This window comes from Parambassis ranga, chromosome 8, assembly GCF_900634625.1.
Source record: "Parambassis ranga chromosome 8, fParRan2.1, whole genome shotgun sequence".
Lineage (NCBI taxonomy): Eukaryota > Metazoa > Chordata > Actinopteri > Ambassidae > Parambassis > Parambassis ranga.
Genome location: NC_041029.1, coordinates 12,363,351 through 12,386,324, shown reverse-complemented (window position 1 = coordinate 12,386,324; position 22,974 = coordinate 12,363,351). Strand labels below are relative to the sequence as shown.

General features: G+C 43.1%; 1 protein-coding gene across 1 annotated transcript; it reads left to right on the top strand.

The window, feature by feature from the left end:
* The first annotated feature begins 1,301 nt into the window (after positions 1–1,301).
* ppap2d (phosphatidic acid phosphatase type 2D) lies at positions 1,302–14,952 on the top strand. The gene is made up of 6 exons (XM_028413067.1): positions 1,302–1,865; positions 10,538–10,695; positions 10,942–11,228; positions 11,324–11,381; positions 13,075–13,251; positions 13,458–14,952. The coding sequence occupies exons 1-6, from the start codon at positions 1,670–1,672 to the stop codon at positions 13,560–13,562; spliced, it is 981 nt and encodes a 326-aa protein (XP_028268868.1). The 5' UTR covers positions 1,302–1,669; the 3' UTR covers positions 13,563–14,952.
* The last annotated feature ends 8,022 nt before the right edge of the window (positions 14,953–22,974 follow it).

Here is a 22,974-nt window from a genome sequence, read left to right as displayed (position 1 = left end):
TTAGAGGAGGAAAGCAGAAGTGTTTCAATTCAGAGATTCATCTGTGTGTGGTCAGGTGCGTGTGTGTAGTCTATGGAGAAGTCCTGCTGTTGTTAGGCTGGTTATGACAAACATGAAGAGGTGTATGTAATTGTTTCAGCAATGTCATTTTGTTCTGTATTTTCAGGTGAGGTCATATTTTCCGAACCTAAAGACGTATGACAGAATGAGTCATAGTATCATTACTGAGAGGAAATCATATAAGACGTATGTTTTGACGTGACCTTTAAGCCAATAATAAATAAATAAATAAAAATAAAAATGGAGTGGGTAAGAATAGAGCGTCAAATAGTCACTGATGTACAAGAAAACAAGTAAACGATTTTTTTTGCGACTGTGGATATACTTCATATGAGAATATTCATGCTGTGGAATGACATCCAATCAGAAGCACTGTTACTGTGGCCATTTCAGGTGTTGGCTTTACCATGTGTGTACTTCCTCCTATATTCTCACTACTGCTGTGAAGAGTTACTGCCATCTAGTGGATATACAATAAATCTATAATGCAGAGAAATGTTTAGAAAAAACGAAATATATATATATATAGTGTTAAATTACTTGTTAAAATTTCATCAATCCACATTTCACTTGACAATACAAAACCTTTTAGTTTTTTTCATTTCAGAATGACCTGATCTATGTATCTTAGTTTGATTCTCTGTAGGCTATAATAAAACATACATACAGCAGCTCAGCATACGGAGTCCAAAAAGAGCAGCTCCAGTCTTTAACAGCAGGTGGCAGGATACCTCTAACCCGAAGTCTGAGGAGAAACAGCAGGAGAAATCAGAAGGCCTTTGCAACTGTGGCCTGAGAGACATAAGGAAGAAAGTCATCACTGGCTATTCTTACTTTATGATCCAGGCTATAGTTATAGTTCATTTACATATTCATTGAGTATCAATATAAGGAAATGTTGCCTTCAAACGAAAGTTTTTTTGATACTTTTTTGTTGCATGAAATAATCTGTATGTGTGACGTGACTTGGCATGTGATACTGTCTAATGCGTCAGGAGACATCTCAGTGGACAGCGTCCAGCTGTCAGGTCAGGCGGATCGAACATGGTGTGAGCTCCAGTCTGATCGATAGGTATCGATTTGGCAGGGTTTACAGGCCGGCGGCTGTGTGAAGTCAAAGTAACACCGGAAATAACGCGAACGTTTCACCAAAATAAAAGTGCATGGCGGCGAAGCGTGGGAGGGACGTTAGTGAGGAGGGGGGCCTTTATTTTGAAAGTCTGACATAAACGTGAGTCTGTCATAAACGTGTGTTCAGGACGGCTGAGCGCAGACAGAACAGTACAGGAGCCCACTCAGGAGTTTGTTGTGGGTGTACCTGGAGCCAGTCGGATGTTTTGTATTGTGTTTTTCCAGGTTGGTCCTGTGTCGGTTTTCTCTGCACTCCTTGATGACAAACGTGTTACCACAACTACAGGCTGCTCGGTCGGTCAGTCGGTCGGTCGGTAAGTCGGTAGAAGGTCTGCTGCTGTCAAACTTCATGCTGCACCGACGACGGACGCACTAAGAAAAAGTTTGGGATTTGTATCCATTATTCTCTATTCTCTGTAACTGCGACAGAGAGGACTACTTTTCCAGAAGTTGTCAGAAACTTTTTTCAGCTAAAGACATGCAAAACTTTAATTCCACCGGTACTCACAGCAACACGTTGCCCCGGGACGCAGAGCTCCAGCTGCGGTTAGCAGACAGTGGAGGGTCCGGGAACGGAGCTGGGAAACAGTGCATGGCCCAGCCGGAGGAGGAGAGCGTGTTTTGCACCAAGAGGAAGATGCTCGTCGGTTTGGATTTAATATGCCTCTTTGTCGGTAAGAAGCTTTTTTGTTATAATTATTAATGTACATTTTCATATTGTTTTCCATTTGGACTGATACAGTGGTGATGATAACAATAACTGCAGCCTACTACTTTTTCCAGATTCTCCATCTGCTTCTGTTTTGTTGCATGTTAACATCATGTTCTGAGGGAAAAAAAGTGGAAAAACTGTAAACATTGCGTGTGGATTGTTAACGAAGCTGCAAAGCATTTTTCCCAGAAGTCAAATGGAAAGTGTTCAAACTTCAGTTCCGTCCCCTCTGTGCACGTGGGGGGCTGGGAGGGAGGAAGGGGGATGTGGGATGGGGTGGGGTGGGGGCTCAGCTGGCAGCAGTGGAGTTGTCCCGGGAATTCATCTGTTCCCATGGTAACCCCCCTCCAAAAAAAAAAAAAAAGTTCCCGGGAGAAGAACGTGGGAATAGGGATAAAAACATGCGTCTTGTGCTGAAAATTACCTCTTCTCATTGCTGGATTACTCAACATCAAACCACACATAATCCAGCAGCTGGGAGGCTGTGAAGGGTTATGAGGGGGGCACCCTCTCTGTTATTAGAGAGAGGTGACCCAGTTTAATATGTGTGAAGTATTGATCAGGCTTCCTACATTTTAAAATGCTGAAACAAACTGGGATACATGCATTCAAACACATAAGAACATCCATCAAATTCAGAATAGAGAAAAATAGATTCATAATTTTACATGTTAAACATGTTTTCAGGTCACATTTGGACATTTCAGAGAAAATACTGTCATATCCAAACAATATGTTGAACTTTTTAGTCCCAATTAGTGACAGAGATCTAGAGAATATGTTTAAAATATATATAATGACATTGTGCTTAAAGATATGGTGTACAAATGGGAAGGAAAACTGTTCACATGTGCTCCTTTCATAAACAAGAGGGCTCATAAACAAGAATAGGCTTATCAGTTCATAATTGTACGGTACATTTACTTTTACTTTACTTTAATTGCAGTTGGAGTTAGTCAGAAAGTCTCTAACAACATGATGATTCTGCTTGGCATCTAAGACAAAACATATTCCAACAAGTTTAATGCTGTCTGCCATCTCACATGACTGTGCTAGGGAACAGAGGTGCTGTGTTGTGTGTGAAGGTGAGTGAGTGGTTATCTGGACCAGCGACAGGAGAGGCAGAACCCGTCTAGGCAGACCGACAGGTCTCATGTTCGTTGGCAGTTAAAAAATAGTGAGGCCCTGCAAACAAGATGACAGCGTTAGGCAGCCCTGTTGCCATGTTGTTCTTAACCCCTGCAGGTACACTATTAGCTGCACACTTGGTTCCATTTGTGCAAAATACCCGGAGATTGATTTACCGAGCATCGAGGTGGACGTAGTAGAGAGGACTGGATGTAGAAGCTGACATATCACAGAAAGTCCTGGTTTGATTTGATGCAGTGATATGTTTGTGGTACATTTTATAATATGCAGTATCTTTTACCACAATACCTCACACGTGGTGCATTGTCCAAACACAATAAGAACATAATGGAAAGTAAATTGTTGCTAATAGTAAATCTTATCTGGTTCCTTCCAGGGTGCCATCTGTCTGCCTGCATCCTGCATCTGTCTTGTTAACCACCATGCCGGCTATTAGCAGTGGCCTGACTCATCATCATCTGTGGGCAGTAAATGTCATCACTTATTGGAAGTGAATCGGGCCCTTCATGCAACTTAATGCTCTTATTTCTGACTAATGCCATTTTCCCTCATGTCATTGTGGCCTCAGACAGTTGACCCACCAGTGTTATTCATCCTGTGAAGGGACTCATTCACTACCGTAACTGTGGAATTTCACCCTGAAGCATCCATCCTCATTATGTGATCAAGTGATGTCTGTCCATGTATCTTACTTGGCGTTGGGGTGCTCTGGTATTATGCATGAGCTTTAATCTGCCTCTGGAATGCGGGGGAGATTGAGAACGTTAACGCAGGCTCTGACTCAGATTGTCTCAACACCCGGCATGTTGTACTCCCATAATAAGGTGTGGGGCTGTTTGGACACGTATGTGATAGATAGATTGTTCTGGTTCAGCTCAGTGATAGAAACTGTTTAAGTGTGTGCACGCATTCCTTTTAGAACTGCAGGGGGGGTCGCTGACAAAATCTTCGCCCTGTGGCTCACTCAGCGACCAGCCACCCCGGGGGGTCAAGAGGCTTTGGGTGTTTGTCATTTCTGACTAGCATGCAGGGACAGGCCTTCTATCCTGCACAGGTGGTCCTCAGCCTGTCAACACCCCAATAAAGTTAGTTATTGACTCTCTTATGGGTAATTGGGAAGTGAATGGAAGTGCCACTTTAAGACCTACTATTAGCTTATATAGCTTATGTTGGAGCAATTAGCTTTGCCACAAGGCTTGACCTTCTTTAGAGGTGTAATTCTCACACATGCCTGATATTGTACTAGATGCTGCAACAGATTTGTACTAGTTCTTAGAAAATAACATGGTTTTGTGTAGCAGAGAAAGAGAAAGCTAGAGCCATTGTGTGTGTGTGACTGTGTGTGTTTTTGTTCTAGACATGAAACAGCATGCCAGTACCAGGGGACTTGTATCTACAAAGCCATCTAAAATCTGAAAGGGCTCCTTCTTTTTTCTCCTTTTCTTCACAAAAACTCTATTTTTGGGACTGATGGTGTCCCAGCGCTCCAGCGAGGTGTGTGAGTGTGTGTTTTTATGTCTGCATGTGTTTCGGGTCGGGCGGCAGGTTTATGTTAGGTTCTTTCAGTATTTTTTTTAGTTCTGTTCTCTTGGCAGAGAAAGCTGCCATGTGAGTGAGACAGAAGGAGGCCGACACGTCACGGCATGTTGATGTGTGCAAGTCTTTATTAAACTGTCTCCTATGTGTGTGTATTTATGAGTAAAAGTGTGGGTGTGGGTGTTTGTGTGTGTATGAGTCATTACTGCTGTGAAATTATACTACGGCTGCCATGTGCGTGCTGTTTGTTGACAAATTTGCCGGTCCTGTATTTTCGAGCGTCTCGGGTCCTGACACTCTGAAAGTTATGGAACACATTGGCGTCACTCTGTGGCTGACAGATGGAGAGCCATTAAAAACAGCTCAGTCAAATCATTAGCTGGTGGAAGCAGTGATTTCGCTCCCGCTTTCTCGTTAGTGTAGCTATTAATGTATCCCCTTCCTGTTTGACAGTGCTGCAGAGGCTCAGGAACCCATTAGGTGCACTCTTCCTTAGACACTGTACTTTCAGTCTTTTCAGTCTTAGAGATGTCTGAAGACTGAGGAATCAAGTGAGAGCTTGAGTGAGGGAAAAGCCCCAGGGAGGGAAGGAGAGACGGAGCTGAAGATCTACAGTAGGGGTCAGAGGTCAGACCCACGGGCGCCTTAGGGATCGCACACACAGCTGTCTGTTTATGTCCTAGTGAGGAAGTAGTACTCAGAGAAAGCCATGTAAAGGTTCAGACAGCAAATGTACTTTTAATGAGACAGCTGCAATCTCCTCCTTGATGATGGTTCCTTAAGTGCCTAGGGTGTTCCATAGGTATTAGCCATAATGAGTGAATAAAGATGTGTGTAGTACTCTAATCCTCAGTGCTCATTAGGTAGAATGGGTCTGTAGAGGCTCACCATCAGATTGTCTTGGAATGCAAACACAAGCTTTAGCCTCACCTGTCAGAACTTTCTGTCTGTCCCAAAGCATGGTTCCATCATCAGGACCATTTTATCACCATGTCGCATCTCACCTGCTGGAGACCCTTTATGCTCTGCTCTGAAGTTGTTCCAACTGCAAACAAAAACACATCCACAACTCATCCCCTTCCACAATCAGACAGTCAAAACCACAACCCTTGTGTCACTGCAGACTGCCTGCCCTCACCTGACTGCGCACATCCTTACCTTCACACCGCAACCAGAGAAATCCCCTTTAAAGCTTCCAGGGTACATACCACAGTGGCGGGCCCTTTATGTTCCTACTGAATCAGACAGGCAAGACAGACAGCCCACTTCAAAACTCACCACTCATGCCCTGAACTCCAGAGCCGGGCTCCAGGAAGCGGGGCGGTGAAGTGTGGAGAGAACACAAGCAGCTGTGGGAAGCATGTCTCTACTGGCCAGTGGCAACAGTAACAGTAGAAGGGGCGAGCAAGAGTTCTTCCCTTCTGTAGTTCATGTCAGTTATATCATTTGGTTGGTTGAATGGTTGGCCTTTGCTTCTGTACGCGAGGTACTTGAGGTACACTTCAAAAATCTTTGTAGAGTCCAGCTGCAGCAGATGTTGATGATAGCAGATGGTCAACAAAGATCCAGGTCTGTTGTTTAGTGGCTCCTTCTCACTCCATCTTTGTTCTCCACTGATAAATGTCTTTGTGGTGCCATCAGGGCAGACAAAACAGAGCACCGTCTGAACAAAGGATACCATTATGAATAAGGGAATGGGTGTGTGTTTTTCAGTGTGAGTGCAGGACGCTACTCTTCTTCTCTCCCCATAACGGATCGGCCCGCCACAGAAGTGCAGGAAGAGCCATCTTCTAACCTAATCAAATAACCTAATCATAATCACCGGCTGTGTGTGAATGACTTCCTCTCCTGTGTAAAGTGTTACTGCCCTGCAGTACAGCAGTCTTTAGGTTTTCGATCAGGTACTGATGCTTTTAAAGTGCCAAACTGAACACATATTACACAATTCTAGACTAGCTTGTGGAGACAGCTTTGTGCAGTTAAAGCCATTATTGCACAAATAATTTGAACAAGCCCACCCAGTCCAACTACACTCTGCTGTTTTTATGAGCATGTAAGGCTGGCAGTCACGCTGCTTCTTGTAATGTCGTTAACAGGGATTATAGTGCTCGCAGTGATTCAAATGACTTCAGTTCACTAGCTGGTGAACTTGATGTAAAAGACACTGCTGAAGTTAGTTCGTTTAGAGGCGTTGGCATATGCAAGCTGGTGAGGGGCCCAGTAAGGGTGGACCACCTGTGTAGGGTGCCACACACACACAGCCCAGGCTCAGTCCGGTCCTATAAGCTGCAGGCCAGATGGACCTACGTTGAAAGGTTGCTAATTGTCTGTCCTCCTGTTCTATCAAAGGGTGACATTATGAGATTTGATGATACAGATAGCTCACATGTACCTTAAGGCTGGGTCATGCACAGCGGCAGCATCCACAGAAGTTGGCTGAGGTGTGAGATGGGCTGTTTGCCTCAGTTTCTTGTCTTGTGGATCGTTTGGGTTTCTATGGTTTGTTTTTTCCCAGGTGCTGTTGGGTTTCTGTGGGATGTTTGGTTGTCTATGTGGTTGTGGTTTTGGTTTGTTTGCATCCATGTGTGGTTTTTATGTCTATGTATGTTTTTTTTTTTTTTTAGTGGGTGGTGGGGGGGGGTATTCTGCTGGTTGAGGCGGGGTCGTGTTTACAGAGCGGGTCCCAGCAGAGCCCAGATCTCTGACCCTCACATTCCAGAACCACCACTAATCGCCTCCGTCTGCTGTTGCATCTCTTTTGGCTCCATCTTTTCAGTTTTCTCTCACCCCTCTATTACTGTCCTCCCCCCCATTTGTCAATTTTCTAGCCTCCTGGCCATGCACTGTAGCCTAGTTTTCACTTGACACAGAATCGATCAACAGATATGACCTCAAAGCATGTCGATGAATAACTAGCATCCGCCCTTTTCTCATTGCACTCTTCCTTTAATCACTTTTTGAAAATTTTGGTGCTCTTGGTTGTTGTTGTTCTCCTCTCACAGTGAGCTCATTCTGGGCTGTGGTCATAGATGTGTAAATTAGAACCAGAAGAGTTTCTCAGAGTGAGGCACATATCCCCTCTTCTCCCTCCCTCCCTCCCTCCCTCTCTTTCTTTCTGTCCCTTTTGACTATTTGAAAGCATTCCTGCTTTGAATGTTGCAGGCCCAGCGAGCAGCACACACACACACACACAGACACACACATACACACTGGCTTGGCTATGTGAGCAGACCCACTCCTCTCCCTCATTTTGGGTCCTCTCATAGGCCTTCCTGGTCTGGCTCTCTTTCTGAGCATGTCTTGGCCAGGTGCAGAGGTTTACTCACAGCTGCCTGACAGATGATGTGAGAGTCTCTGGAGTGTTTTTTTGTGTCTTGTTGTGAAAACAGTTTCCATGTAGTTGCAAGGCATAGAAGTTGACTGTGACACAGGAGCTTGTAATTTGCATAGGATTGTGTAGATACTGTATAACTTGTGGTTTGTAGTACATGTGCACTGTGACCCAACTCAAGCTGCAGTAAATTTGTTGGATTTTATTGAGAAGCTTATTATACTGACCTTTGTTCCATGCTAATTAGAGGCAAGTCCGTATTGGGATTTCATGAAAAATGGGAAAACAACATAAGCCATCAGCATTGGCAGGCATGAGGTCATAAAGTATACCTCTGCCTGGCTCAGTGCTCATGCCTCCCATTAGAGCACATGTACTGAAAACGATCCCTTAAGAAGTCCATGTTCCTGCAGTAACTGCAGCAAATCTTAATGGAGACTCTATCCATTATCTCTCTGTCAATGCAGTATGCAGTATTGATTATTAGGAAAGAGTTCTGGTAATACCATGCAATCTGTTAATGGATGATACTGAAGCCACTAAAGGTCGGTCAGTCTTTGCTGCAGAATATGCTATTACATTTGAAATGTTTACATTTAATTGCCTTTGTGTAAAATGTTGAACCCATAAGCTGTGCCCTATTTTGAAGGCTCCTTAAAATGCATACTTCTACTTCTTTTCGGAGGTATTAAAGGGTGCAATGTATGGATCCTTTACAGACCAATATACTAACAATTCATTGTGTCCCATTAATTATTTTTACAGTGGACTCAAATAAGAGCTTCAGGAAAAACTTTGAAATGTTAGTATCAGCTGCAGGTTTCTAAGTTACAGAAGAAACATAGTGTAATATCTTTATTAACAATCGCTGGTATGATTTTCATTGGCACGTACAGTAGTTATGTATTGTATGTAAGATGTTCATTAGCCATGACATCATCCTGTCACTAAAACCTAGAAAGCCCTTCATTCAGCAAAATGTAAAAGTGTTTATTTCTGTTGTTAGGTTTTAACATGGAGGTCTGTGGGGGTTGATTTACCTTTTTAGTGCCAAGTTCAAGAGTCCAGTTTGAGGAACTGCATTTTTTTTGCACATCCACATTGGAGTCATGTCTCAGCCCCAGAGGTTGCCACCTGTAACACCTATCTCATACCGCTGCAGGAAGTGAAAAGGATACACACAGATAAGAGTATTATGAGTAGGAGATTCAGAAGTGTATTCTATGTGACCAGGCAACAGTGTAACCGCCAGATATAGATAGAACACACTGTACCTTATATTAAGAATGCCTGTCTTTATATTTATCTCCCTATATTAGACCACTACTTAGTACTTAGCAACAAAGTATTTAATTGGCACTAGATGGTTCATTCAGTTGATATTAGCAGATTAAATCAATTGATGCCTGTGTGCGTCCCATTGGGTACATCAGCATGTGACCTAACTTAATCTATGTCAGTGTGTGTGACAAGCTGCCTGTAAACGTGGCACTGATGAAGCGAGAGTGAGAGATCGGGGTCATATGAGAGGTCTTTCCTATCTGTTGTTTTTTTTTTTCTTTGCTAGCGTCATCACCTCCGCTATCTGTCTGCAGCGTTTTCCCGTCTCGCCTTAGCTTCTATGACATCTCTGGGAATATGAGGAAGTGGGCCTCTGTTTGTCTGTGTTTTGTCTGTCTGTTAGGGCAGGTTGACTCTGACTACAGAGGATATTCAATTTCTGCTCTTTGTCAGTCAGCAATTGCAGATTGATCATGATGAACGACATGCTTTCAGGCTGTTGTTTGTATGTTTGAGTGTGTAGCTGTGCATTGTTCCTTTTGGCCTGATTTTAAAATGTGTATCCTGTTCACTGCTCAGTCACGTAGTCTGAGAGATTCCCTGGCAGGAGCAGTGTTTTGGCCTGGGTGCGTTCCAGCCAACCAGCAGGCCTGGGATGACAGGAAGAGGCACAGAGGTTAATGATTAATCCCATGTTCTTGCTGCATTCCAAAGGGTGACAAGGGGACATGGGATAAGGGACAGAGAAATGAGACACCGGGCAAGCCCCCACAGCTTTGTTGGCCTTTAGCTCAAAAGCTGTGCAGATTAGCCCTCTTTTACAGGGGTACAAAATGTCACTTTGCTCCTTATCATTATCATATTGCACAACCTATCCTGTATAAACTATCACCATCTAACTGGGAGTTTTGTTTGCTTAAGACCTTGACTTCTCTTACCTGATACAGAGTCTGTATAATCAGTGACCAGCCAGGAAATTCGGCATAAAACATTAGTTAAAATGTCACTGCTCTTTACTGGAACAAAGTCTTATTGTAACTGTACCCTCTTCCTCCTTCTTCATCTTGCTTCTCCATGCTCATCTTCTTGTCTGTCAACTGTTCTTCTTTTTCCTGCTTCTTTGCTGGGAACAGGTATGCATGGAATGTTTCATCTGGAAATCATGCCACCGGATGGCTGACACACTTAAATGCTGCCCCTCTTATTAGGTTGTATCTCATGTGAGGCCTCCTTTATTATGTGAGCCAAGATCAAATATCTTGCTCTCTCTCTCTCTATGTGATTGTACTACTTCAAAGACATTCATGTAGCCATCTTTTTTTGCCTTTTCTATTCAGCCTCCATCCCATTTTTTGCATGTGAGCTGAAGGCAGTGACCCCATACAGACGTGGCTTTTTCTGCGGGGACTCCAGCATCACCTATCCCTATGTGGAAACAGAGGCCATTCCTGACGGCCTGCTTATTGCCGGTGGCATCGCCATCACTGGCCTAACAGTAAGGCAGCTTCACATGTATATTTATAACCTCACATCCACATCCACATTTATGCTATGTCATGATGCTTGACTGACCATCAGATGGTAGGATGATTGTTCTTGTCAACATGATTTGAACTGGGGGTGGGTTCAGAGGGTTGTAGTGCAATGGAGTATAGGCTTGTTTTAAAAATGTAAAAACAAATTAGTTAGAATGTCCAATATTTAGTGAGACTTTTGTTGTTTTCTTCCTTTTCCTTCCCAGATTGCACTGGGTGAGTGCTACCGGGTGCGTTTTCGAGGTGTGCACTCGCGAGCTTTTGTTCGAAATTGCTATGTATCATGCTTGTACAAGGAGCTTGGGAGCTTCCTGTTTGGTTGCTGCGTGGGTCAGTCCCTCACCAACATGGCCAAGCTAAGCGTAGGTCGTCTGCGGCCCAACTTCCTGTCTGTGTGTAACGTCACCTATGCATCCATCAACTGTACTCCTGGCAGCTACGTGTCCCACGTCACCTGCAGGCAGCAGAGCCAGAAGATGGTGGAGGAGGCGAGGTGTGTGAGAAATGTTATGTTTACTAAGGGCGGGGTACACAGAAACTTGTTAATGTGTAACCTTTGGCATTTATTTTATTGATGTTCTCTTTCAGGAAGTCTTTTTTTTCTGGCCATGCTTCCTTCGCCATGTACACCATGCTCTACCTGGCAGTAAGTCACCTCTGCTATACACACACACACACATCTGGAATTTGACCTTCACATTCACCTGAACCTGTGTCCGTGTAATTACAGAATTTGTTGCTGTGTTTCCACGGTTAGGGGGAATATTACAGCTCTCACTTTCTTTTCTGTTATTAAAGACAACACCAATCCCTAAAGGCCATGCACACTGTGTGCACCTATTAACTAAACTAATTAAACATGCGCAAACACACACAGAGAGACATGTGCTGTTAAACAAATTCACGCTTTCTGATCATGAGGGAGGAGATCTTTGAGAGCAGCGATTCTCTAAAGGCATGCAGCTTCAAACTGAAAGAGCTGGAGAGACAGGGAGATCGGGAGGAGGAGGGGGGAGAGAACGAGGGAGAATGTTTTTCACGGGGAGCATGAATAGATGAAGAGCCTCCATAGACAGAGGAGGCCTTGTTGTGGTTCTCATTTAGATGAGGGGGGTGGAGGGGCTGAATATGCCTGCTGAGAGATCGACAGGCTTCTTTCAGCAATAGAAATCTCTCGCACTGCATTGTCCACTAGTCATAAGTACATTGTGAGAGAGGAATGACAGTTAGAGGGAGACTAAAGCACGCTATTATCCAGAAATGTTCACAGTTCTCATGTATTCCACATTATTAGCTCATGTTTAAGTGACCTAAAAAACTGCAGACATTTCTTTTGCCTCTCAAACACACCTCCTTCAACGTAGAGTTGCTGTTAGCCAATGTTTCAACAGACTGTAGAGGGCCTGAAGAGAATGTGTCAAACCTGTAGGTACATGCCACACAGACCCCAGCCAGCTGCTAATGTCTAAAGCAGGAGGTGTGACACCTGCTCTCAGCTGGGACAGGGAGAAGGATGAAGCGGCGAGGGTCTGCTTACCTGCAGGAATGTAGGCTTACTTGTTCCCCAGTGGGCCCAGACAGACCTCCAGCCACCTCATAAAACTGGCCCTGCATCTGCATCGCACTCACCCTATGACCCTATTTTTACCAATATCCACTCTCTGCTGCAGCCTTCATGCAGGCCCTGGAGATGAATAAAAGGGTTTATAAAAATAAAATCATGCCAAACTTCTATTTGCCCTCTGGTTGGGCTACTCTTAAAGATTATGCCTTATAGAGCTTGTGCCATAATATTCTATAATCAGTTAATGTTTCTGGGACACATTAACACACAATTGCCAACATGTATAATTTCCTGTGACTTGCACCTATATTGCCTTTTAAAATGGCACTTGATGGCCCTCTGTAGTCTATTAGGTAGGAACCATTTTTGACCAACATGGAGTGAGCAGCTGGCTCACTCAAAACTTTGCAAAGCATGCCACATCATGTGTCAGCAGCACATGCAGCATGCTGGTAGACTTTTCTCACAGTAAACACAGCCACAACATGGAGTGAGGCAAAAAGTCAGCAGGAATTTCATGGTTGCTATAACAACCTACAGCTAGTTGCATAACTGCAAAGAATATGGTATCTGGTATTGGCCGATATGCAAAGTCCAGGTATCACTATCAGTGCATCCCCAGGATTTAACCCTTGACAGTGTCCTCCTTAGGGTGGACACATGCTGCTTTCTGCACCTCCTGCCTTCTTCCAACACAAAAGTCAACAAAACTAAGTGTTTTTAGTGTTTTGTTTTGGGTCAACTGTTCCTTTAATGAATTTTATACTTTTTGCAGTTCTACCTGCAGGCACGGTTGTCTTGGCGAGGAGCTCGGCTACTGCGCCCGTTGATACAGTTCCTCCTAGTAATAATTGCCATCTACACGGGCCTGAGCCGCATCTCTGACTACCGTCACCACCCCACTGACGTGCTCACAGGCTTCATCCAAGGAGGCCTCACCGCATACTGGGTGGTATGTCGAAAGTCTGTTGTCTAAAAAGTCTGGAATAATAGTTATCTTTACAGGATCTTCTTTGACTGAGTTAACTTAAACAATACGCTCTCTGTCTTTTTTCCCCTCACCCTGATCCCTCTTGGTGTTTATAAACAATGGATGATTGACAGCATATGTGGTCTGTGTATATATTTCCTGACATGTTTTTTTGTCTGTGCCTGCAGGCCTTTTACATCTCCTCCATGTTTAAGCCTTGTGGCCGTCCAGACCTGTCTCCCACTAACCTGTCCCTGGAGAGTCCTCTGTCCAGCCAGCAGACTGTCTGTTAGCAGGTGTGCACGCAGTTGTTCCAGGAATCAAGAGGATGAGTGAGGACGAGCTGCAGGAACAGATAGAAGATAAGAGAATCACTGGGAGAGAAGGATGTGATGAAAGAGTACAATCTAATACACGCTTACACTTTCAGGCATACTGATAAGATAAGATAAGATAAGATAAGATAAGATAAGACTTTATTGATCCCCGGAGGGAAATTGAGTACACACGCAAACACACTCACACATGTGAAACACAAGAAGCACATTTGACTATAAGTCAAACCCGTCCAGTGAAAAGAACTGCATTGTAATATTACAGATATTTTTTTATATATATGAAAAAAATATAATGTCTATTTTTTAAGAGGACTATAGAAGCTGCTAACGTTAACAGTCCTGTTTTCTTTTGGGAGGGAGGCTTTTGGTAAGTGCATTAGTTAGCTTTTAAAGCAGAACCAGGCTCCTCTTCTTTTTGATCTTCTTCTTAGCTTGGAAAACATCACCCAGCAGCTGTGAACTGAGACCATCAGACCTCAGACGTAAAGGGAGCTCTGTACAGGGTGACGGAGCTGCCAGTGATATGGAACATGCACTGGCAGCCACTTGTGACCATCTTTACTTCCAGTGCCCTGATGTGCCACTGTTCTAATCCAACTGCCCTACATCACTATGACTAAACAATAACCTGTATGTAAGCAAAGGAAAAAACAGTATTTGTGCTGTACAACAATGTTATCTATGTATCTTTCTGTGGATTAACCCATGCAGTAACAGGGGAGGACCAGGTGACTTTCCCTCCTCTGCACTGCAACTTTTCCATACTAACCACTTTGTGTCTCAGAGGTGGAGGTTTGACTGAATTTTATAACCTCTGATTTGTGCCCTTGGACTCCAATCTCTGAGCTGCACCTTGATTTATGCCACTCAGGCAGGAGAATGCGACCACAGCAGCCCTCCTGTGCTGCAACTTTATTAATAGCACTTGAACATAGATAATGGAACCTTTCTAATTATAATCAAAATTATATATTTTATCACAAGTTTGAATAATCAGTGTTTATTGTTGTTAATGTCAGATTCAAAAACTGTCTGTCTCTCTTGAAATGATAATTATTCAAACTGAATGTAAATAGTCGTTTTATAAACCACAGAATTTCAAAAGTATTAGTTCAAGTTTTGGACAATTTCTATATGTTGATATATTTACGTTTGATTAGGTACGGACAGATGCGTTTGTGCCTGTTGTAACTACTAGACTGAGCCACAGATATTATCAGAAAGCTATATTTTTTTGTGTTCCCAGTTATTGTTTGTTTGTTAGTATGTTTGTCTGTGAATGCCGAAATGGCAGAAATAACCACTGTACTCAAAAACCAAACCATTAAAATGAATGTTGAATGTTTTTAACTGCTTCTGTTCATGTCATTTTGGTTGTCAGTTTACAGCCAATCATTTCAATCAGGAAAGGCTCAGGTGACTGAATGAGAGTAAATGCATTGCTATACAAAGAGTTGGAATGTGCTTTGGCATTTTAGAGCTAACCCAACCCGTTGACCACATCCAAGGGGAGAAGGAGCAGGAGGAGAGGCCGCTAGAATCAGCAGTCCACTTGGGTCTAGACCTGGTGGTGGTGGAGAAGGCTGGAGAGCAGGAGAGAGGAGGCCTTAAAACTGGCGTGAATCTGTCTCTCTCTGAATTTAAACTCAAATTTTGTAAACAACAACAAACAAAATGGAGACATTTTTTTCTTGGAATTTTATCAGCATTGGCAAAGTATAAATAAAAGTTTAATATGTTTTAAATTCTTTTTTGAGAAAAATATTCTGTGGGGTGAAAAATGTCTTTGAAAACTGTTTCTCAAAAGTTCTTAAGAAAAAGTCAGAAATTCTCAATTTAAAAAGAAAAAAAAATAGAAGATGAGGGCTGAAATGATGAATGATCTGCACATGTGTTCTGGAAACTTCCACTTCAGTGAGTGCTCTCCTCGTGTCCTTCATCATAGCTCTGTCTTCCCTTCAGACCCTCGCTCTGCTCCTTCTGTGCACTCAGTTCTTTTCAAGTGCAGTGGAGCATGATGGGCTGTTTCGGGGGGTCATGCTACCATGGAGATGCTTAGCCAGATACAGGTTGGGGCGTCAGAGGCATTTTCTTTCATCACTTTTTTTGTCTCCCTCAAAACCACTTCCAAGCTTGAGGAACAGAATAAAAATCAGATAGAGAGCGCAATAGAGAAAAAGAAGGAGCAGTAAAGGCTGTGTGTCTAACAGTAAGGTAAGGGGACCAGCAAGATAAGTAATGAAGGCAGAGCAGTTGGCAGAACAGATGGGGTCATAGATCGGTGAAAACGAGGGTGATGGGTATGAGCTTCTGAAAGGAATGTGATCATGGTTTTCAAGCCTGTTTTGTTTAATAACCATAATACTGTAACTAGGGAGACACATTTCATTCCTGAGTTATGTATATGCCTGTGCTTGTGTGACAGGTTCCTGTCTATCTGTACCTGCCTTGCTGCTTGTTATTGGCTGATGTTTAGGTGTGTGTGACTGAACAGAGTGAATGGAAGCCTCCACTGAGCTGAGCTTACACACCCTGTCAAACATGACATCTCGTTTACACTGTGACCGCCGTACTCCTCACTAACCCAGTGAATAAGAGCCAACAAGCAGAGGCAGATTCTCTGTGTTCAGATCACCAAGGTCCAGTCAGAAGGGCCTCAGTATTTACACTGCAGTGATTGTGCACACAGTAGGAACAGTAGCTGAGCTCTGTGTTCATTTTAGAATGCAAGGAGGGGGGTATCTGAACTCTACAGGTGAAATCCATTACGCTTCACTGTGAAAGAAAATAGAAGGCACTCTCTCCTTCTTCGTCATACTTAACTTTTGGGGGAATCCTTGATAAGAGGATGGTTTTCTAAAATTGGAAAAAGTACAGATATATCAGGGTGGATACTGGTAGTGATTGAAATCACCTTGTAGATAAGTGTGCTGCAGAAGGCACGTAGCTCACCTGCAAATTATTTTAGCAGAAGGGCCCTGACATGGTTCTACTAAAGGTTTTTTCCTGTTAAAAGGGAGTCCCATTTAACCTCCAGATTTCAATGGAGATGAAAGACTTTTCACAGTCCTCGTTTACATTAACATATCTTTGTTTGCCTCCACAAAAAAGTCGCTTAAGACTGTAAATTGATTCAACTGTGAAGAGGAAAAAGAATTTCCCTGCATATGATTTTTTGTTAAGTAATAGCTTTTTACTATGGGTCTCCAGGGCATTGCAGACTTAGTCTCTGGAACTCTGCTGGCCTCTTATCCAGCTGTAGAGCAATACTTAATAGAATTAAAAAGGATTAATGGGCTCTTTAGTATGCTCAAGTTAGGGCCTGCTACCCCAGCCCCACTACTATGCATATTTTAAAATCTCCTATAGTACTGGCAGGCAGTCAATGCACTAGCTGTTTTCATTATGACTGGAAGTGGGCACATTGTGTCCTAGCCTATAAGCATGTTCCTGGTTAAATAAAAAGTCTGGCTTTCCCCATCTTCTCAGGGATTAGGATGTATCAAGCCATGCTGATCCGCAGAGTTAGCAGAGCACTGACAGACGACTCCAGGTTGAACGCTCAGCCACAAACACTACCAAATGTGGAAATGTTGCAGCACGTAAACCTTCTGCATACCTAATTTATCGGTGCAGCACATGTGTGCAAGGAAACATATTATCAGATGAGGACAGTGTCATTGTGTTATCTGATGAGAAAAGCATTGCCTAGCAAAGCGAGGTACTGTTATGTACCACATAAAGCACTGGTGGTCAGCTGAGGCCAAAATGTGAAGAATTGGTAGTGAAGAATCCACTCTCCGGTGAGAATTGTAATGTGAAGAATTGCTTGTATGGGTTACTTGGTAAGTTTTAGACATTAAAACTACAAGGTATATATATACAAATATATATAAATATAAAATATAAATATACAAAGGCCAGGACAAGATACTGTATCTCCCTTATGGGCATGGCCGTGTTGGAAAAAAGATGCCATCTTGGAATCTGCACAGTAGAGGTCAAGAGAAGAAGCCACATGGTTTCTGTTCAACCCAAACACCCATCCACTTTAACATTCAGCACACCCTTCCTTCAACTTATTGTGTAGTTTGGCTGCTAAAATGGCTTTAGGTTTAGGTTTAGGTTTTGGTTAAAACAAACCTGTTTAAACCCTAACACACATGTTTCAGACCTAACTGCGCTGTCCCTCTCCACCTTTTTGAATAACACAATGATGAGTTCTTGTCATTTTTATGGCCTAAAAAAAGCTTCATTTCTATGTTCTCTTGGTGAGGATGGCCTGCATACATTGTTTACATACTGCTAAAAATGGTCATCACATGCAATAAAAGCCGCTATTTACCATCTTAAATATTATCCATCCATCCATCCATTATCTGAAACCGCTTTGTCCTGCGGTGCAGGGTCACAGGGTTTAAATGTTATATTACTGCCATTACATGAGTGAAGAGCTGTTAGAAGAGCGCAACACAATGTAAAAGGTTATCTGATAAGCCCTGGCGCCATAATATGTGGTGTGTTTTCTTGAGTGTCAAGTTAAATGTTTTAGGGTAAGGTGACCTTAGCTACCTGCAGTTTCTCTCTACTAAGAAGTACTGATCCTGCTCTTCCTCTCACTCTGTGTCACCTGTAAAACAAACCAGAAGTAAACATGTTTCCTTTCTTGGCCTAGTTATAAAACTTGAGAAAAAGCTGAAATATAACAAGCAGGAGTTGGACTTTGACATAACATAACAAGCTTATCTAATAGGACCTAGACAAGCTTTTTGTTTATATTGTGCAGAGTGAAGGATGAGAGATGTGTGTTTATGTTCATATTGTTCTATAACTCACAGGCTGCTGGGCAGACTGGAATGCAAAAACAAGATCATGGAAATAAAAACAATAGTCAGAACCTGAGAGGTGTTGGTGACGACTGCAGTGAAGAGGTGGGAGGAGGAAGAGGAGGAGGAGGAGGGGGAGAAAGAAGATCCAGAGTTCCAAGGTTGACAAACCAAGCCTCCTGCAACACACACATTCACATGTGTTGCTAATATAACAGTGACATGACACTCAACCTATGTTAATACACTCAGGGGAATCATAAAAACAGCCCATTCCTCACTGAAGCGTACTACAGTGTATTACTCAAGAGAACCTCATAAAGATGAATGTAAACAACTGACCTCACTGGCCACTCTGAGGAGCTGATGTCACAACAGTGGGTGTGCAGCATGTTTCTTTGGGGTTCCATTTGTGTTATATGTTGTTGCTCACTGTGTATGAGATGCACACAAACAGACAAATCTGTGTCTCTTTAGGACACTGTTTAGGCCATGAATCAACTCTTCCTGTTCACATATTTCTCCCCACCACTTTATGTGAAATAAGAGGATTACTGTGTGTGATGTCATTTGTATCATTAGTATCTGGAGACATGCTTGTTGGAGAGGTGTCGGCCTCATTCTGCTGCAGTGTGTGTATATCCTTTCATCTATTTTATGTGCATGTAAACATGATGATAGTCTCATGTCAATAGTTCACAGCCAACAACATCCCTATAATTCCTGGTTACCAATTAGATGAACTAGTTATCTAGTAATTTGTGTGTGTAATGCCGATCTGCTAACATCGCATGGTAAAGAACGCATGTGCATAATTGATAGTTAAATGACACTAAGTACAGTCAGGCTTTTTGTTAAATCTCTTACTGTATGATTATCTCTTCTACATCTACTAGAAGTTTTCCCACCTCTGCAACAGATGTAGTACAACCACTTTTGCTATGTTTGGAGTTATTCGGTGTAATTATTAAACAATGTCAGCCTGACAGTTACAGCTCTGCGCTCTGCCTCTGTCCTGTAATTATGTTTCACCTTCCCCTTTGGTTTTCATGACGGCACTGGAAAAGTCAGGGAGGCAAGACGCCCTCCTGGAAGATGAGGAATGACAGAGACAATCTAGACAAGGCCAGGAACCACAGAGGTGTCTGCCTGTCTAGACAATGAACAGCTGGAACTGGCAGAGTGCAAAAACTTCACATGTTGACTGTGCTAATTACCTGCTTTCATTGACGTTATTTTCACTACAGTCCCATTGTTTTGAGATGTTGGACTTGCATCAAAGACACTAAAATTTAAAAAAGTGAAAAAGATTTCACCCAATTTCAGGTTCAGATTTAAATCTCAAAATGCAGACATGCAGTGGAGCAGACATCTTTCAGGTTTTTCAGACTGCTGTAGAAACAGTACAATGTTTTGAGCATTATTTACACACAGAATCTCTTGTTCTGCTATAGTATATCTACAATCGTTATGTCAACGCAACATAGCATTGCCTGGCTCTATTAGCATTAGCGCTGCTTTACAGCTACTGCTGTCAACATCTAATGGAAGTGATCAAAACAACCACATAACTATATTTCTCTCTACCTCATGTTATTATGAGAACGGTGAGTTTGATGAAAACTCAATAACACAAAGTTACATCTTTACTTAAAAAGAAATCAGAAACATCTGATATGATGTACAAATTCTGTTTTAAAATCCTCCAGCAGAATATTTCAAACTGGTATTGTACCAGTTCCATTATTTCATTAGCTGTGAAAATGCTGTGGAGCACTAATCAGAGGCCTCAACTGTCTTTTTCTTTCTGGCTCGCTCTTTTCTCCTCTCTCTTCTGTTTTTCAGGTGAGTGCCTCACTGATCCGCAGCTCAGCCAAACACAAGGCTTTGTTTATTTAATAATAGGGATCAGCCGAGTGTGAACAGCTACACAAGGACTGCCTTAACAAAACATGACACTGATAGACACACTGACTTAACTGACATTTTACAGCGCAGAAGCAACACCCAGTGTACAAATCCCCGTCCCCTAAAACCCTTGTCATGTCAGTCATAGGTTCAGGTGAGACAGTCTGCTGCGAGTCACACGTGCAGCTTGCATAATTTCTTATGAGTCCACTTATTGCCAAGTACATGCCAGTGCTTGTAAATTATTAGCGTTGCATTGTGTATGTGTGTGCTGTGGGTATACATATGTGTGTAAGGCGACAGAAATAACAGAGGGCAGGATATAAAAATCCTGATTGTTTCTGGAGGATTATCCTTTACAATGCATGGCTTTATCACAGAGCCTGGATTGCTGTAATAAGACACGCTCGCCCTGAGTTTGCCCAGCCAAATACTGAGACTTTTTTTCACCATCGAATCACAGTGGTGAGGAGGGAGAGAGGGGGGGGGGGGGGTTGAATAAGGAGAGTAAAGAAAGGAAACGCAGGGGGAAAGGAGAGCAAAGAGCAGAGAGAGGTGGAGTGGGAGAGAAAACAAAGAGTGAGAAGGAGAGCGAAGTATACAGAAAAAAAGCAGAAGTGGAACGACTTAGAGTGGAGGCCATGTTTCAAACGGAGAAGTTTGTTTTCTGTCAGAGATCCCTCTCAGGAGATTGAGCTGGAAAACAGATCACAGTACCAAAGGACATCCAAATTGCACAACATGTGAAACTGCAGTGCATCATGCAGCATAGTGCTGTGACATTATGTTACTCTCTCATCAGGCCTTTGTGTTCAGTCAGATCTGTGTCAGTGATATCTCACGTCTGGCATAGGGCAGGAGAGATGTTTTTGATTGCATTGTTTTATTTGCTTCTCTTTATGAGACTTTCTCAGCAGGATCAGGTTGCTGTGCCCGGACTAAACACGCTCTAAAGGAGAGCTGTGGTTTTGGAAGAGGGGAAGAGTTGGCTGAGTGGATGGGTTAGGGGCGTGCGCGGTATTGTGTGAGGCCCGCTGATTTCAGCTCCAGTTTTAACAGCATGCATGAAGAACATTTGTTCAGACTGTTTTGGTAAATAACATAAAAAAGCTGAATGTGTGCGTGTGTGTGTCGGCGTGCCTCCTGTGCTGGCAGTGTGTAGATGTGCATTTGTGATACCAAACTGTGCCAGTGGGGGGGTTGGGGGATCAGGTTTTATATTAAGCCAATTGGACAGAGCAAAATGTGTGTAATATTCCCAGCACGGTTCAACAACTCTCCTCTCCTGTGGAATCTGAATTAGGGATTCTTACCATTTAACTTTAGAGCACCCCCACTGACTGACTGTTTCCACTGCGGATGGGGTTCAGAGAAAATGCCATGTAAATGCCATGTGTGTGATATTTGTGTGTCTTGGTGTGAACGTGATACTGTTTTCTTTGAAGGAGTCGTACATGCTGTTTTGGTTTACCGGGTGTATTTTGAAACCGCTGAGAAGCTACGTGAACTCAGTCCCAGCAGTCAGCGCTATTGTTTCAGACCTACTCAGGATTCTTGGGGTGTTGCTTTGCCTCGGCTGTGACTCACACACCCTGAGCTGCGCACCCAGTTTTTGCTTTAAAAATGGGTTTCACAATAATGAACTGTGCAAACTCGTCAACAGAGACAGAGAGCTAGGGGTGGCAGTGAGGCAGGAAGGGAGCTGTTTTACCTCGCATTGCTGCTTCTAAGAACCACGACAGACAGAGGGATGAGTCAAAGGAAGCAGCAATGCAATCATTCACTGTAAAAGTCTATTTGGAATTCAGATCATACCTCGATGTATAATATTTGTAGAAGCAGGAGTGGTAGGCCGTGCATGTTGCTATCCTTGTGTGCGTTTTCAGCTCCGTCCTGCGTCATCTCAGCTCTCCTCTGTTTATGCAGGGGCTCAGTGGAGAGCCAAGCCTCCCACTGTCACTTGATATCTGTGGAAAATGGATCAGATGATCAGACAAGTCCACTTCCACGCAGCTTCCCCGCTCCCAGAGGAGCTGAAGAAAGTCCACTTAGCTCTTATGACAATTTTCAAGAGGTGATCAAGAATGATGCAGCATCAAAGCTGACTCATTTATTTGATCTCCTCCTACATGTGTGTGATGAAGATGGAAGCACCTTCTGATAACACTGCTGGATCGCTGCCCTGTAAGGGAGACAGCTGAAGGTGAAAGAGAGGCCGGGATGACTGAGCTGTGGAGACAGAGAGGCCCACATTGAGTTACACAGACTGCTGTCTGTGTTTTCTCGATGGACCAGAGAAGATGCAGCGTAAGTGAAGCGTGCTGCACCATGGCGGCTTCTGATTTATCCTCATACTGACAGAAGACGGGCCTGAATCCTCTGTCCTCTTATAGTTGTTCATTATGTGTCTGCATAAACTGCCTCCTGAAAAAAACCCCGAAAAAAAACAAAACATTTTAACTTAATTCAAGAATAAGATCCATACTTAGGGACATCACCACCACTCTGTGTTGTCTTCTAGTTATTAATGATTATTAACACAACCCAGTTGATAGTGTGTCTCGGACACAAAGGGGAACAGCCTCCCCTTGTGTTAGGACCTGTCCCTCTGGTTAAGACTACCTAAAAGAAAA

What these genes read in the sequence shown, in the direction of transcription:
- ppap2d (XM_028413067.1), top strand. Translation starts at nt 1,670, where the DNA reads ATGCAAAACTTTAATTCCACCGGTACTCACAGCAACACGTTGCCCCGG. An exon ending in ACACCATGCTCTACCTGGCA is followed by an intron (nt 11,382 to 13,074) that starts GTAAGTCACCTC and finishes TACTTTTTGCAG; the next exon opens with TTCTACCTGCAGGCACGGTT. An exon ending in GCCTCACCGCATACTGGGTG is followed by an intron (nt 13,252 to 13,457) that starts GTATGTCGAAAG and finishes CTGTGCCTGCAG; the next exon opens with GCCTTTTACATCTCCTCCAT.